Source organism: Xyrauchen texanus, chromosome 6 (assembly GCF_025860055.1).
Source record: "Xyrauchen texanus isolate HMW12.3.18 chromosome 6, RBS_HiC_50CHRs, whole genome shotgun sequence".
Classification (NCBI taxonomy): domain Eukaryota; kingdom Metazoa; phylum Chordata; class Actinopteri; order Cypriniformes; family Catostomidae; genus Xyrauchen; species Xyrauchen texanus.
The window spans coordinates 24,159,056-24,176,462 of NC_068281.1; the positions used below are offsets into that span (position 1 = coordinate 24,159,056).

The window sequence follows — 17,407 nt, forward strand, 5'->3', positions numbered from 1 at the left end:
ACCTGAAGTGAGGGGCGGAGCTTACGTTCGAAACCGAGTAGCGCCATCTAACGTTTTGGAGAATACTTCGCTTTTATTACAAACGAAACATCATACTTTATACGTATGTTATAATGATTCTTTAGGGTACAGTACAATAAGCATTTTAAAACATTGATCTTGTGTAATATAATTGTATATAGTTATCCGTTTTATTGTATTATGAGAGTTACTTCCTGATCATGATGGTGAAAAAAATGCTTGAAACTTAATGGGCATTTTATATAAAATATACTTTATTTCACAAGAACATGTGCAGCATGCATTTTTCTTTATGTAAAATAAAACATGTCAAAAAACTAAAAAGAGAGAAAATTCAGCATAATTTTAAAAGAAACAATAAAAATATATACAACAAATGACCAATTCACCCCTAGGCCCATTTTATCATGACAATCCTGTATAAATTAAACTTAAAATGTATCAAATGAGGAATTTACTCTCAGGCCCATTTTGTCCTTACATTCTTGCTAAAATAACTCCATGTCATCCCTGAACACAAAATGAAATAGAAAGGGCTCTCTGGAAGCTTCTGACTGTTCCAGGAGATTGTTGCGAACCTTTTCCTTGTGGTCTTCATTCATTCAAAATGTCTCTACAAGAGATGAAAGCACCACACAATAATCTCAACGTAAAAAAAAAAACCTCAACTATAAGGTAACATTAACTCACAAACAATGCATATAACAGAGGAACGTGGAACAAACACTTTAACACCTTCACAAGATGTCTTCAAAACGTCACCGCAAGGCTCATTTACAACACGCAAAAATGTATCGAACCATCCGTAGAATTTTTTTTTTAATACAGTAAAGTATGACAACATATTCAAGCTTCATTAAGATGATAAAGTTATGCACAAAATTAAATATTTAGCAGATAAACGCTGAACTTAATATATGCGATAATTTTTCACAACATGATGTCAAAAACGTGACACAACTCACCATGCTCTCCGCCATGCTTGTCTCATTGTCAATAACTCCGCCCCTCACTTCAGGTTCTGGCGCTGGGGTTCTGAAACTGGTGGTGCTGCGGGTCTGCAGCTGGATATGTCTCAGTCATCTGACAGGATCTCTAGATCCCGCCCAATCGCAGTCATGTGACCATTTCAAGATGGCCGCGCCCTTCAGTTTGGTGGCGTGACGTCATTCATATTGTTGCAGTCAAGTGCATGTCATTCAGTGTCAAAACAGCTTGTCAAGTCTGCAGAAATACGTTTAAGGTTTATTCTCCGCTGAACCTGACTGCCGATAATGGATGAGGACAATCTGTTTCTGTAAGTATTAATATTGATATGCGTGACTAAGTATCAGTTATTTCTTAATAGACATTACAGAGCCAGAGCGCTACTGATGCGCTAAAATGGCATGGTTACCAAATAAAGATTAATCTGTACTCACAGAAGACTGTCATCCCTGTTATTAAACAGACAGATTATCGTTTATAGGCGCCGAGACAGGATAGACAGATGAACCGCACGTTATATATCGAGTTTAGTAACTGAGCTGATCAGTAGTAGATCAATATCTTTCTACTGTCTCAGTGTGTGATTCATTGTGAATTTATTTAAGTTTGTATTGAAAGTTTTTGAATGCGCTTGCATTTCTCCTGGTGGCGTAATTTATCAGTTCAAAGTGCCTTTTCAAAGCCATTGAAATAGTCTATAATGCACGCTATAGTATTTTTAATAACAGTTGGTGCATTTCTCTAAATGTAAATAGTGGCGAAAAGAAATGCATTAGGGCAATTCCTCGACTTCTGTGCCTTTTGTGTCCCTCATTAACATATGTGTAAACAATGACAAACAATGAATAGCTGATGATAACTTTTACAACCTGTTCATTTAGGCAATTTTCTTAACACATCAGAAAAAAATATGCAGAAACTTCATTCTATTTTAGTCTGTTCCCAGCCCTGTTTCTCTATTTTAGCAAATATGCACATTTTAATTGGCAGGAAAAATTAAAACAAATAAAAGCCAGTATTTGTGTCAACCCTTTTACCATTATAACTCCTCGTATTTAAATAATGTACAGTTCTATAAACAATGACATCATTATCCTATCAGGATGTGAACTTTACAAGTAGGTTTCTCCTCTTCCCCTATCATTTTATCTTATATTTTGTTAGGTTTGTAAGCAGGGGACGATCTTAAATTGTTGCATTGTTAACATGACTTCGTACAGCAAACAACTGATGATTAAAAAGTGGATATCTGTGGAAATAAAAGCATTAAATTGTCTTTTAATAAACACAATGTAGTGTCAATATGAACTTGAGCATAAATCTAGTAATTGCTAAATTAATTGTCAATCCTGTCACTGTCAACCCGGTTACTTTTTAAAGGCAAAGCTGTATCTCAACATATAAATAGCTTTAGATGGCACAGTGCAGTTTATTAACTCAAAGGCATTCTTTGTCTAATAAAATGCTTAAAATTGCACAGACATTTACTATAAAAAAATAATAATTTTTATTAAAAGAGGCACCTATTGCGAGGAATGGCCATTATTGTTTATTTTTTCAAAAGATGACAGTATTGGTTATGTATTATATATCGTTAATTATATTATTAATTAAGGGTATATTAATCATTAATTTGCTGTCAATTCATAATTTTTTTTATTATTATTTACATTTCACGGTAACATTTTGAAATAAGGTTCTGTTTTTTTTTTTTTTACTTTAGTAGGCTAAATACGTTAGATATCAAGAACAATATTTGAAAAATATCATGAACCGTAATTCATAAACAAATGTATCATAAACAAGAATTTTACTTTATAACCAATAATTTGCATTATCTAATGTTATATTAAACTGTTAATCTTAAAAATGCATTAATAGATGTTGAAATTAACATCAACCAAGATTATTGAATGCTGTAAAAGTATTGTTTTAACTAATGCATACAACTTATTGTAAAGTGTTACCCATTTCAATTTGACATCATAATTGTTAGTATTACATCATGTCATTATAATCTTGGCTACAGGGTCTATCGTGTGGCGCTCCCTGTAGAAATGCGTGCGTGTCACCTTATCAGGTTGTGAAGAATCAGGAAACCGTTAGTCCCCTGCTCTGAGAATGCTAATCTACTCGGTTCACTTGGTGCTTAAAACAACTGCTTAACCTGATCATCATCATAACCCGAGGGAGGGGCTTCTGAATTCAAATGATACATATGGATGGATGTAAAACAAGACTGTTAATGATGTGAATAATTAGTGTGATGTAATATTGTGTGAATCAAACATTAAAATAAACAATGGCTGAGGACCTAATCACACTGTGCTGTCTTCATCCCAGCCCCAAAGACTTCCCAGAGCTGAAGAATGACACATTCCTAAGAGCAGCACGAGGAGAGGAGGTAGAGCACATTCCAGTTTGGTGCATGAGACAGGCTGGTCGCTACCTGCCAGGTATGTTTCTGATATGTTCCATCTCAGATACATGTGGATATACTTTTTAATCACTATTTCCGATGTGTTGTACTGTATATACTGTGCTGATATGTTCCATCGGAGTTACATGTGTTAATTTATTATGTGTGTATTCTTTTGGATCACAATATCAAGTGTATTGCAGGACATTTTTTGGAGCTGATATATAGAATGCATGCTTGTTTTTTGTTTTTTTTACACCATTTCCAGTGTAGTGCAGTATATAGTGTCTCTGTATATTTGTCATTCTCTATTAACTCTTCAACAGAATTTAGGGAATCTAGAGCAGGGAAAGATTTCTTTGAGACATGTCGCTCCCCTGAAGCTTGTTGTGAACTGACGCTACAGGTCAGTATCACTGAACACCCTTTTGTAGCCACAGATTTCAGGCTCTAGCATATTGAGTTTGTAATAGTCTCAATACTAAATTTGCAGCCACTCAGACGATTCCCATTTGATGCTGCCATCATCTTCTCTGACATCCTAGTGGTGCCTCAGGTGAGTGACACATGGTCTTTTAATTGATTTGTCCATTCTGCATAGTAATATGTAAAATGTAATGTAATGTAATTAGAATATGTTTAGAAGAAACATACATTACATACAAAAAACATACAACATACAAAAAAGGAACATTGTGTGGGTATTCATATCTGAAATGTGTATTGCTAGGCCATGGGAATGGACGTTGAGATGACTCCAGGAAAGGGCCCCACATTCCCAGAACCATTGAAGGAGCCTGAAAATCTGCAGCGACTTAAGACTAAAGTGGACGTGTCATCTGAACTCAACTATGTTTTCAAAGCCATTACTCTAACACGACACAAAATAGAGGGAAATGTTCCTCTCATTGGCTTCACTGGAGCTCCGGTGAGAATAACAACCAATTATCCTCACACTTTCACTTATAACGCTTTAAAAATACACATTAAGTCATAAGATGTTGGGAGATAATAAGGTGAAACGTTTTTGAAAAGAAGCTGCAGGATTGGCTATTTGTTGAAAACTTGATTAGTAATGCAAATAGAACTTTATCAATCTGAAACTTAAACTTCAACAGGCTGTCCACCAATTATTAATTGAGCTCAAACTAAATATTTTCCACATTTGGTAAAAAATAAAAATATATTATGTACAGTTGAAGTCAGATGTTTACATGTACCTTAGCCAAATACATTTAAACTTAGTTTTTCACAATTCCTGACAGTTAATCGTAGAAAACATTCCCCATCTTTGATCAGTTAGGATCACTACTTTATTTTAAGAATGTGAAATGTCAGAATAATAATAGAGAGAATTAATTATTTCAGCTATTATTTCTTTCATCACATTCCTTGTGGGTCAGAAGTTTACATACACTGTGTTAATATTTGGTAGCATTGCCTCCAAATTGTTTAACTCAGATCAAACATTTTGGGTAGCCTTCCACAAGCTTCTCACAATAAGTTGCTGGAATTTTGGCCCATTCCTCCAGACAGAACTGTTGTAACTGAGTCAGATTTGTAGGCCTCCATGAGGTCAGGGCTTTGTGATGGCCACTCCAATACCTTGACTTTGTTTTTTTTGCTTAAGCCATTTTGCCACAAATTTGGAGGTATGCTTGGGATTATTGTCCATTTGGAAGACCCATTTGTGACCTAGCTTTAACTTCCTGGCGGATGTCTTGAGATATTGCTTCAATATATCCACATAATTATCCTTCCTCATGATGCCATCTCTTTTGTGAAGTGCACAGTCCTTCCTACTGCAAAGCAGTAAAATGAAAAAAAAATGCTTACGTTGAGATGGTGCTCTTCGGCTTGCAAGCTCCACCCTTTTTCCTTAAAAAAAAAATCCAAACAGTTAAATTTTGTTCCATTAAGCCAGAGGACATTTCTACAAAAAGTAAAATCTTTGTCTCCATTTGCATTTGCAAACTGTAGTCTGGCTTTTTTATGATGGTTTTGGAGCAGGGCTTCTTCCTTGCTGAGCAGCCTTTCATGTTATGATAATATATTACTAATTTTACTGTGGATATAGATACTTATCAGCCTGTTTCCTTTAGTATCTTTACAAGGTCCTTTGCTGTTGTTCTGGGATTGATTTGGACTTTTTGCACCAAACTTTGTTCATCTCTATGAGACGGAATGCATCTCCTTCCTGAGTGGTATGAAGGCTGCGTGGTCTCATGGTGTTTATGCTTGCGTACTATTGTTTGTACAGATGAATGTGGTACTTTCAGGCATTTGGAAATTGCTCCCAAGTATGAACCAGACTTGTGGAGGTTCACAATTTTATTTCTGAGGTCTTGGCTGATTTATTTACATTTACATTTATGCATTTGGCAGACGCTTTTATCCAAAGCGACTTACAGAGCCCTTATTACAGGGACAATCCCCGGAGCAACCTGGAGTTAAGTGCCTTGCTCAAGGACACAATGGTGGTGGCTGTGTGGTTCGAACCAACGACCTTCTGATTACCACTCCCGTGGTGATTGTGTAGTGGTAAACCACATAACTGGTAAACTATTTAGATTTTCCCATGATGTCCAGCAACTTCAAACTAAGTGTATGTAAACTTCTGATTCAACTGTAAATCTGATGTACAAGCTTATTAATCTGAACATCAGTAATGATTATTTTAACTGTATGTAAATACATGAATATGGTACTATACCCATGTTAATATGTTTTGGGTTTTGTTTAGGAATTTATTTATTTTTTTTAAATACCTAAACCGAGACTAAAATATATGAATATATCTCCTCTAGAGTGTTCAAGCTACATCCAACAAATTTGGCATAGGCCTTCAGACTGTTCTGGAACAATGTGCTATTTCTTTTTGAATTTATCGGACTTACAATTTGCACAGAGCCGACAATTAAAAATCTGGAAAAGTCCCATAGACTTATATTGATGGAAAGTTTAAACAGGCCAACAGAATGCTGCCTTCCCCACCCCACCAGTTCTCCTTCAGCTGTAGGAGGCAGAAAATTGTACCTGGAGCAATATTTCGAGAAGCAATGGTCCAGATTCCTGCAGATTTTAAGCAGGTAAAATTTGGGAGAGAGGTGGACGCAGGCAGGATTTTCATGGAACTCATGGAACATGTCAGAGTCTAAAACAGGTGTCTGATTTCACGGCCCCTTTAAGCTCTGTACCAGCACCATGATGCCACCTATGGAGTCACGTCATCTGTGCGCTGCTTTGCTTTTCCAGCATGAAGAGACTCTGGGCAAAGCACACTCCTCTGATGGAGTTCTTACTTCCTAAAAAAACTGCACAACACTAAGACCATATTGTTCAGTGAAACCAGACAAGGAGAGAAGGTGCAGATCACACTCACACAGATGAACTGCCACCATCCTCCCCAGTGTGCCTGCAGTTTTATAATATCCTCTTCAAAAGAATTCTGCGGATGCTAAAGATGCATCAGATTGGTCGCCATTACTACAATCCTGATGATCCATTCAACATCTGCACTGATGTGAGTCACAAAGTTCTGCGCAGGTTGGCCTCCACCCGGACCTGCCATGATCATCCCAGAGTTCTGCTACCTCACAGGACTGATGGATAAGATGCACTCTGATTTCAACATCATGAAGGATATAGCTTCACACACAAGACTTAGTCCTGAACAGAGAGAGGGTAAAGTAAACCGTCTAATCTCCAACATTAACAAAATCTCAAATGTGCAGAATGAACTGAGCACCTGGGGTCTGAGCTTTGAGAACAGGCTACTAAGTATGAATTTAAGAGTTCTGCCTTCTGAGAGGATAACACTTGGAGGCAGGGTGTTTGAGTATAACCCATGGGCAGCAGACTGGTCTAAAGAAATGGTGGTGGTGTAGTGGTCTAAAGCACACAACTGGTAATCTGGTAATCAGAAGGTCACTGGTTTGATCCCCACAGCCACCACCATTGTGTCCTTGAGCAAGGCACTTAACTCCAGGTTGCACCAGGGGGATTGTCCCTGTAATAAGGGCTCTGTAAGTCGCTTTGGATAAAAGCGTCTGCCAAATTTGAATGAATGAATGAAAAACTTTATTTCGAACATGTAAAAATAATTCAATAATACAAATAATAATACAAAAATTATAATAATACAATAAACAAGAAACAAAACAATATTAACATATACATGTCCGAAAAGGAGTAGGAAGAAGCATAAGCTTATTTAATCCTACCCCTTAATGCATAAATGTATATGTAAATGTAAGAAATTATGTCATACAAAGTCAATATTATGTGTGACCACCTTTGCTTTTAAAACCACCCCAATTCTCCTTGGTACACCTGGACACAGTTTTTCTTGGTTTCTTGGCAGATAGGATGTTCCAAGCTTCTTGGAGAATTGTGCGTTCAAGTGGTTTTATTCGGAAAGAACGGACCCTTTTTGCAATATCAGATATCTTTTTCTCTTTTTCAGATACTGGCGAAGACGGGAAGCTTTTTTGCACTGATGCAACAAAATCAAGAGAGCTGCATGTTAGGCATCTAATAAAGGCTCTCTATTTATTATTTTCGTGCTGCTACATATAATGATGAGAAATTAAGTTTTGTTGCACAAGTCTTTCGCTTCATAAACCAGCTAAATGGGTGTTATTTTCTTTCAAGCTTTATTGTTATTCTTTATTGACAATCTAAAAGTGCAAACAACTAAACCATATAGATAAAACCCACAACTCTGTAAGTCAGGGCTAAAAGAAAATCCTGAGTTTCCCACTCGTAATTACGATTTATGGTGGAGTTCATGTGCTCTCAACTCGTAAATACGTTCATTCTAAGATGAACTGAACGTACCGTTTGATCTGCTTTAAGTTCCTATTCTCTCTCTCTCTCTCTATCGATTTGTCTGACTATCTATGTGATAGTCTGTCCGTTTATCGATCTAGGTAGCAGGCTATTAGTCTTAGTGTTATGTCTGGATAACAATCAACTCCTACTTTTAAAAGAAGTATAAACTTTCAGACAATGCTTTGTCAAGCCAACACTAAACTTTACCCATCTTGTTATAGATTAACATGCAACACTCAGGTTTATACAATAAGAGGTCCCTGATTCGTCTCTCTGAAAAAGATTGAAGACCCCTAATCTCAATTTGTATGCATTATATCATAATAAATTCTAATTTCTTTTTTTTGTTAATGGCAGTGGACTCTAATGTCCTACATGATTGAAGGAGGAGGTTCTACCACACATTCAAAGGCAAAGCGCTGGCTATACAGGTACCCGGAGGCCAGCCACATACTACTGAGCCAGCTTACTGATGTCATAGTGGAGTATCTTCTCGGCCAGGTCAAAGCTGGAGCTCAGGTGAGACCGATATACATTAATTTCAAAATCTCTAGCACATTTAACATTCATGCATCTGTACATCCTTTGATGTCATATTTGTAAATACTCCAAAATCCCAAAATTATCTCTATATACATGTGTTTCTCTTTTAGGCACTCCAGGTTTTTGAGTCTCATACTGGTTGTTTGGGCCCAGTGGAGTTTAAAGAGTTTTCTCTGCCATATCTGAGGGATATTGCGCGTCGTGTTAAGGACAAGATAAAAGAATCTGGTTTGGACAATGTGCCTATGGTAAGTAGAGCCTGTAAATGGGTTCATTTGAATGGTTTGTTGTACTTGCACTCTTTTTTTGTGTGCTTAGATATGCACAAAATTACATACGTGGGATGTGAAATTGCAAGAAGCTGATAACTTAAAATGCATGATGTTTAACTGTGGAATATTTTAAACAGTTCAGGATTTTAACTTGCTGCCTCTTTCCACCTTTGCAAATGTTTGTTTGGTAATGCCTTGAAAATAACCTTAAGCCATTAAAAAACTTGATAAAATTTTACAATGCTCTAAAATATCCTTTGTTTACTCAGATGTATACTGAAATTATATAAGTGAACATACGTATATGTTTGTAAATGAACTAATGATCTAGTAAGCATTATTGTTATATTATCTTATAATCAACAATATTATTATATTTTCTATGTTATGTGATGCTAAATTTATATTATGTTTAAATAACTTATAAAGTTATAAAGTATCCATAGCCCACTGATATTGTGCCAACCACACAATTCCTACTTGTAATGCTGTAATTTTCCACTGATTGTCAGTATTAGCTCAGATCTTCATGCAGGCATCTCACTTCAGCAATGGGAATATGTCTGCACTGACTACTGTACCTCCTGTCTTGTCTTTTCTGTTTCTTGTCCAGATTGTTTTTGCTAAAGATGGTCATTATGGGCTTGAGGACCTCTCTGAGTCTGGTTATGAAGTGGTGGGTCTAGACTGGACCATAGATCCGAGTTCAGCACGGTTAGTTACATGGAGTTTCTAAGTGCTGAAGCTTTGACAGTTTAGTTTCTGATTTAACTGGTGTATATGCACCCACATATTACCTACAGTGCCTTTGCAAAACCACTGCAGACCCCCTGCACTGAAAATTTGTCCTGATTAATTCAGTTTTATATGCCTCTTTAATCAAACAAACTTTGTAACTGTGCTCTCCCAGCAAATTCAGGTTAAGAAGCCAAGGAATTATAACAAATCTAAAAGACTGTGTGTGTAATCGGTCCTTCTCGAACCGCTCTGAGCGCGATTTGAACCAGAGTCAGCTAGTATGGGAGGTGAGCACGATAACGAGGAGCCTAAAGGCTATAGCCTCAAGTGTCAGTAGTTGGTGTGCCTTTTGAGGCCAGGGGAGTGAGGTTTTTGCAAATACTGCACAGCTATCACATACCAGCTGGCTCCCGTTTCATTTGCTCTCTGAAAATGTCTCTAGAGAAAAGTTCTAGAGACATTTTCAGAGTTCAGACATTCTCTTATTTTTGTTTTATACTTTAATCAGTTGAAACTCGAGTTTGTTGAGGTGTTCTTTGGCCTGTTCTCCAGACAGATTTGTTCTGGATTATTCATTAGTTGGAGGACACTTGTGCACCATGGTTTTCAATGAGACCAGGGCTTTTTATTCTGTAGCCATTTCAATATAAAGTTGTGTTTTTGACATGCTGTAAATACATTCACCCAGACTATTTTTTGACAGTTTGAAATCTGTTTTCTTGATAATATTTTCTGTATTTTTCTCCATTTAATGTTCTCTTTATATTAATAAGATACACCGGCCTGCTTATAAACTTATGAACGGGGCCAGTTGTGGCTCAGCGGTTAAGCCTTTGGCTTATTGACCGAAAGGTCAGCACCGCCAAGATACCACTGTTGGGCCCTTGAGCAAACCCCTTGACCCCATCTGCTCCAGGGGCACTGTTTCATGGCTGACCCTGCGCTCTGACCCCAACTTAGTTGGGATATGATGTGAAAACAACAGCATTTCATTGGCTCTGTACCTGTACTCTGCACAATGACTAAAGTTGAATCTTAATCTTAAACAGTAAGTCTACCACTACCAGCACCATACTTCTCTGAAGGTATGGAGTTTTTTATCACTTTATTATCATATGGATAATTGATTTTGGTCTTGGTAAAGAATCTGACCATAACATTTTGGCCAACTTTGCAACTAGATCTAGTCTGGTTTTTGGAAAATATCGAGCATCGAAACACTTGAACATTGTTTTGCTTATAAATGAAGAGCTCTTCACTCTTCATTATCAATGCATCCTAGCCATCACAGCTCACTACTCATTCATTTATTTATTTTTTTTTAAATATGTTAGTTATTTTAATGGTTCCAAGGTAAAGACAGTTGAAAATCAGTTGTGCCCTCATTCAATTGTTTTTCATCTGTTTACACTTCTGCAGCACAGGGACTGATGACTTAAAATGATAGTTCACCCAAAAATGAAAATTCTCTCATCATTTACTGACACTCATGCCATCCCAGATTTGTATGACTTTTTCTTGAGCAGAACACAAAGATTTTTAGAAGACCATCTCAGCTCTATGGGTCCATACAATGCAAGTAAATGGTGACCAGACCTTATGTACCTCCAAAAATCACATAAAGGAAACATAAAAGTAATCCATATGGGTCCAGTGGTTAAATCAATCAGAAGCGCTGTAATATGTGTGGGTGAATAACAGATCAAAAGTTAAGTCCTTTTTTTATCTTTAAATCTTCACTTTTACACAGAAAGTCACGTAGTGCCTTTTTAGTTTCACTTTCACATCTGAAAGTCAAAATTAAAGTGGAGTTTTACAGTAAAAAATGACTTTAGTATTGTTCTGTTTCTCACCCATATCTATTAAATTGCTTCTGAAAATATATGTTTAACCAGAGTCATTTGGATTACTTTTATGTTACCTTTATGTGATTTTTGGAGCTACAAAGGTCTGATCACCATTCACTTGCATTGTACACCTACAGAGCTGTGATATAAAAAAAAATTGTAATTTGTGTTCTGCTGAAGAAAGTCATACACATCTGCGATGGCATGAGGGTGAGTGAATGATGAGATGATTTTCATTTTTGAGTGAACTGTCCCTTTAAGTAACAATGCCACTTTAAAAATAGAGTTTTGGTGCAAAATAAATACAGAATTTATTGATTGAGTCTAAATACTTGTGCAAGGCGCTCTGTACTGTATGAGTGTGCATGTATATGTCATGGCCAAAAGTATGTGGGCACCCCTTATGTTTAATGGCTTATGCTATTTTAGCTATACTTTTTACAATTAGCATGTGCATAAAATCAAACATACAGCCATGCAGTCACCCTGGACAAACTTTTTTAGTAGATTTAGTAGAAAATGTATTTATTAGATACCTTTTCTGTTCCATCATCAATACCCCTGTGCAAAAAGTGAAGCCCATAAAGAATTGGCTTAACCAGTCTGGTGCAAAAGAACTTGACTTGCCTACACAAAGCCTAGACTTGAACCCCATTGAAAACCTTTGTAATTAACTTAAATGCAGACTGTGAGCCAGACACCATTGCCCAACATCAGTCCCCAACCTTACTGTTGCTCTTGGAAGCAAATCCCCATTGTCATGTTCTTACATCTAGTCAAAAGCCTTCCCAGAAGTGTGAAAGCTGCTTTAGCAGAAAAGGCCAGGTCAACTCTCTCATACTGATCATTGTTTTGAAATTAAATGTTCAACAAGCACATGGGTGTGGTGTTCGGGGTGTCCACAAACTTTTGGCCATGTATTTTATGTGGAGTTTTTTTTTACAACAGAGAAAAAAAATACTCAGACCTCATGCATATTTGTATGTACAACTTGTTTCTTGTGTTTCTCAGTGTGAGGACCGGAGGAAAAGTTAGTTTGCAAGGCAACATGGATCCCTGCTCTCTTTACGCCACTAAGGTGAGAAAGGCACTTCAAAACAATATTTTTTTTTAAATAAGAACCAAATAGGAATCCTCAACATCACTTTAATTTAGTCTAGACTGCATAGATCTGCTTGTGTTTAAAAGCAGTACTCTAATTGTGGTTAGTCTTTTTCAAAATAAAGAGTCCAGTTGGTTTTTACAAATTTAGGCCCTGCTGGAAATATGACCCAAAGAGCAGCTGTTTTCCACTCAGCGCTGTCTCTGGCTTTCATTCCTCATTCATTAGAAACATGACTTTCATAGCATCATCTTTGTTCCTCCAAAATAATATTTTTCCACCATCATTTCAGAAATGATCAAGGTGTGAATGCACTAACTTATTTAAAAACAAAAACTCATAGATTTTTGACTAACAGACCGGAGAACAAAACTGACAATATGATGTATGATAAACCAGCCAAATTTCTTGTTTGTGTGGCCAGGACCGTATATCGGAGATTGTGAAGAAGATGTTGGAGGGCTTTGGCACCAAGGGCTACATTGCAAATCTAGGTCACGGCCTTTACCCTGACATGGATCCGGAGAATGTGGGCGCATTCGTGGATGCCGTTCACACCCACTCTCGCCAGCTCCTCAACCGCAAATAAGACATTGCATTCTCTCGCTCCATTAGAGGAACTGAAGCAGATGAGAAACAACTGTCTACCCCAGAGTGCAGCGCCAAGCTATTATTCTTAAAGGAATAGTGCACTCAAAACTGAAAATTGTCATTGTTTACTCACCCTCATGTTGGTTCAACCCCGTATTATTTTCTTTCTTTTGTGGAACGCTAAAGGAGATGCTAGAAATGTTAGCCTCGGTCATCATCAATGAAAGTGAATTAAACATGAGTGTGAGTAAATGATGACAGAATTTGTATATTTTGACACAATTTTCATTTTAAGTGAACTATCCATTTAATAGTATCTTAAGAATGGGCTTATACTGAGGGGCCTGACTCATTTCAGTTATTATGTAGGCCATCTATCTACTTTACCTAAATCAATTCTGCTTTTTATTATGACTTCACACCAATCCATCTAATCTTTAATTTAATTTTTACTCAAAATGTCTTTCAACTGGATGGATGTGTTTTCATTACAGCGAATACACTGTATGATTACTGAGCAATCTGAAATAAGCGAAGGAGGATAAAATCTCATTTAATTATGAAGCGCTGCATGGGTTTGTTTTTGATACAGTACCATAGTAACACCTGGGCCGTGACCGTCTTCACTGGAATAGTGACTGACATTAATAAACCTCTGAGAATGTGTGTACATTTAAATGGATGTTTATTTGAAGCAAAATAAAGAGTGATCCTTTTAAGACAAACCATCTCTCAATGGAATTTCGTAAGGCTGAATGTCATCATGTGCATTTTTCAATTTCCTTTGTTTTTACACATCTTTTGGCATGGGGATATATCCTCTTGATCTATATTTACTCTCTCTCTCTGCTTTTTGCATTTAGTAATAGAAATGTTAATCCCACCGGGCGAAATAGCGAATGACAAATAAGCACTATGGGTAAGCAAATCCTTCAATCCAGTTGTTTTTGTTTTTGGGAGTGTGGGAGTGGGATTCCCCAGCAACATCATGTGATGTATGCCAGATGTTTTTTAAGAACCCCAATCTTCAAAACAAGGATTTATGGGAATTAATAGACAACATGTTTTCATCATGTTAGAGCTACAATTGAGCACCTAAAACTGCATTTGATTTGAAATCTCAGTGAAATAGTTTGTTCCGCAATAACAAAAACAGTAGAAATTCAATGATTCTTTTTTTAATTTCAGTTTAACCCTCATGTTTAGCTGAGATCGTTTCAATAGTAAATAAAATAATAATAATTTTAAAACCTTTTGAATAACCTAGTCAAAGGCAAGTTATTTTTAAAGCTTTATCCCACTTTTTTAACACAAAATACGTATGCATGTTTCAAATTTGTCCCTGACAAAAACACATTGATTTCTTTTATTGTATTTGTTTACAAAGTTAACAAGTTGCAGAAGTGTATGTACAGTTATTACGCCAATCAGAGACTCTAAGAAAATGCATCACCTTTTTTCATGTCTCTATGCAAAAAACGCAAACATAAGTCATATACATTTTTTATTGAGGCCGGTTGAAGTGCGTTATTGAACAAAATTGTTTAGAATCAATTCTCATAAGATTAGGAAAGTTATGATGTATATCACCCTGAAACTTCAATGTGAAGTATTTATCTAGCTATTTAAATGGCCTAAGGGTCTCGTTCACAAGAAACCACAGATTGTAAATTGAAACATGACAGAAATTTCTCCAAACATGCAGTTATTTAGCATGAAATGGTGGCAGCTGTAGCCGTCTTTTACTGTTACACCAATGTAAGGTAAGTCTGGCTTTGACTTTGTTTTAGGTGCTGTAAGCCCCACTGAATTTTAAAATGTCATGTAATCAATTTGCTGATTGGTGTAGTAGGATTTTTTTAAGCCCCTGTCGCTCGTCTCTTGTTTGTGTCCATAGAGCACAGTTGTGATTGAGGGGGCTGAGCCGTTTTCCTAGAGAGGTACAAGCAAAAACACACATGCACACGCTTATTCCGTGTTATCTCAAGGGGCTCCTGGCATTATTTTTAATTGCAACAATGAATCCACTACAAAAAAAAAGCTGAATTCCCCAAGGCCTCCTTTAAGAAGCCACAAGGGGGATGAGACGTGGGGGTTTGTGGGGCTTCAGGCTCAATCTCTCAGCAAATCAGCAGGCCTGAAAATCCAATATGTTTCTTAAGACAGCAGGCTGTACATCAATTGTCAGGTCCTGCCTCTATCACTGCTTTATCAGATGGGAGTGTTTTGGGGGCCTTGGCCCAAGACTGATTTGAAATATTAGTGAATGGGCAGTAGAGGACTTAAGACTTTGGTGGAGTCCATGTTGCCTCTGAAGAGAATGTGTAAAATGGTGTCCTAAGTAGGCCTAGGTTGTTTTCAGTCATTCTTACCATCCAGCATGTTTATGTAGTCAGTAAAGCTGATGTATTAATAGATTTTATGCTAAAAATTCTGATTGGATGAGTTGTAATCAAAGCTTTTTTTTTTTTCCAGCTGCCTTGGTTCTACTGTTATGCAATATTAAGTCCCCCCCATAAAATGCTGTCCCCCTACGACCCTAAAGAGATTTCAGTTTTGAGTACTCTACCATGCCTATTGCAATACTGCAAAGATTTATGTAATCATAATCATAAAAATACACCAATTGTACATTGGTTATTTCATGTGAGATATCGTATGTTTCAAAGCAACAAATGGTCAAATTAATAATTTGTTTGGTTTCTTCAGTTTGCATGCTAACCGATTAGCCTGCTAAGCTAACATTCCACCATACAATTCAAACGGTTAGCAAGCTAACACATTATTCTACCAACTAACATAATCAGCACAAAATCTTTTATCAAAAAATTTATTTTGTGTTATATGGTAAATAAATTTAGTAGTACTGTATTTACTTGCTGTATTTGTGTGATTGCAACAAAAGGATAAGTAACAGATACTTCTGATGAGGCATTACAAACAACTACCCAAGAGGGACAGGATTTCATGTCAATATTGCATTACACCGCATGTGTTTTTAACATTCGTTCTCTTACGAGAGGTTCTCTCGTATTGCGTAAGCTAGCTTACGCTACGGGAAAGATTCATCTTTTCTGAGATATTGAAGCCAAAAAATTATCCTTAATTTTTGTATCCATTGTCAACGCAGTGCGGCAGCTGCAGACCTTGAGCGGGCTAGCTAGCGAGCTCATAGGTTGCTCTGCGGCAACTACTGCAGCCTATAGACGAGCTTGGGCGAACTCGCATCCAATGAGAGGCGTCCGCGCGCTCACTGCATCAAAGCCCACCAAAATGGGCGTGACTTGAGTGCATATAAGTGTAGTTTGTAGGCTGGAACCCTGATTTTCATCTCTTCAGCGAAGCTCTTCGCATCGCTGACCTGGAAGCCGCGTCGCCGTTCGAGGGGCATCAAGCAAGCGTGGACAGCGCTAGAAGAAGCCGGCCGTCTCAGCCACCTTCAGCCATCCTGCGAGCTACGCCATCCGATGACGTATTCTTTTATTCAGCAAGCTAGTTCTCAAGAACTATTCACAAAAGAGTACGAGCATCTTTTTCAAGATGCCTCGCTCCACTTGCGCCTCATGTCGCGCCCTTCTCAGCACAGGAGACCGCCACATCATCTGCGCTCTCTGCCTGGGACTGGGGCACGCAGAGCTCGCCCTCACTGAGGGCGGATGCGATTTCTGCGAGGAGCTACCGATGTCGACCCTGCGGGCTCGACTCGAAGCGCTCAAAGCGGCGCCTTACCTTCAGCCGCGCAGGAAGAAGCGCCGCTCACAAAGGCTGCCGGAAACTGTGGTTGAAGCGACTGCCTCACCGGAGCCTCTCCCTCGAGCATCGCTTTCACCCTCCCCGCCCCCCCGGGACGCGCAGTTGCCGCCGAGCCGCCGCACTGCTGCCATCTCGGATGACGAGGCGGAGGATAAGGGCCGCTGTTCCATCATGGCTTCGGACAGCGAGGAGTGGTCAGGCTCCCAAGCCTCCTCCTGTTACTGATCTACGAAGCACGACAGACCTCGCCCTTCGCGCTACCAAAGCTGCAGCCCAAGCTCTAGGGAAGTGCATGGCCTCG

At 38.0% G+C, this 17,407-nt stretch overlaps 1 protein-coding gene across 1 annotated transcript; it reads left to right on the forward strand.

Annotated features, from left to right (window-relative positions):
* Window positions 1-1,168: 1,168 nt before the first annotated feature.
* urod (uroporphyrinogen decarboxylase) lies at window positions 1,169-14,071 on the forward strand. The gene is made up of 10 exons (XM_052128170.1): window positions 1,169-1,318; window positions 3,352-3,464; window positions 3,754-3,833; window positions 3,921-3,983; window positions 4,158-4,355; window positions 8,618-8,779; window positions 8,914-9,051; window positions 9,689-9,789; window positions 12,672-12,738; window positions 13,187-14,071. The coding sequence occupies exons 1-10, from the start codon at window positions 1,296-1,298 to the stop codon at window positions 13,349-13,351; spliced, it is 1,110 nt and encodes a 369-aa protein (XP_051984130.1). The 5' UTR covers window positions 1,169-1,295; the 3' UTR covers window positions 13,352-14,071.
* The last annotated feature ends 3,336 nt before the right edge of the window (window positions 14,072-17,407 follow it).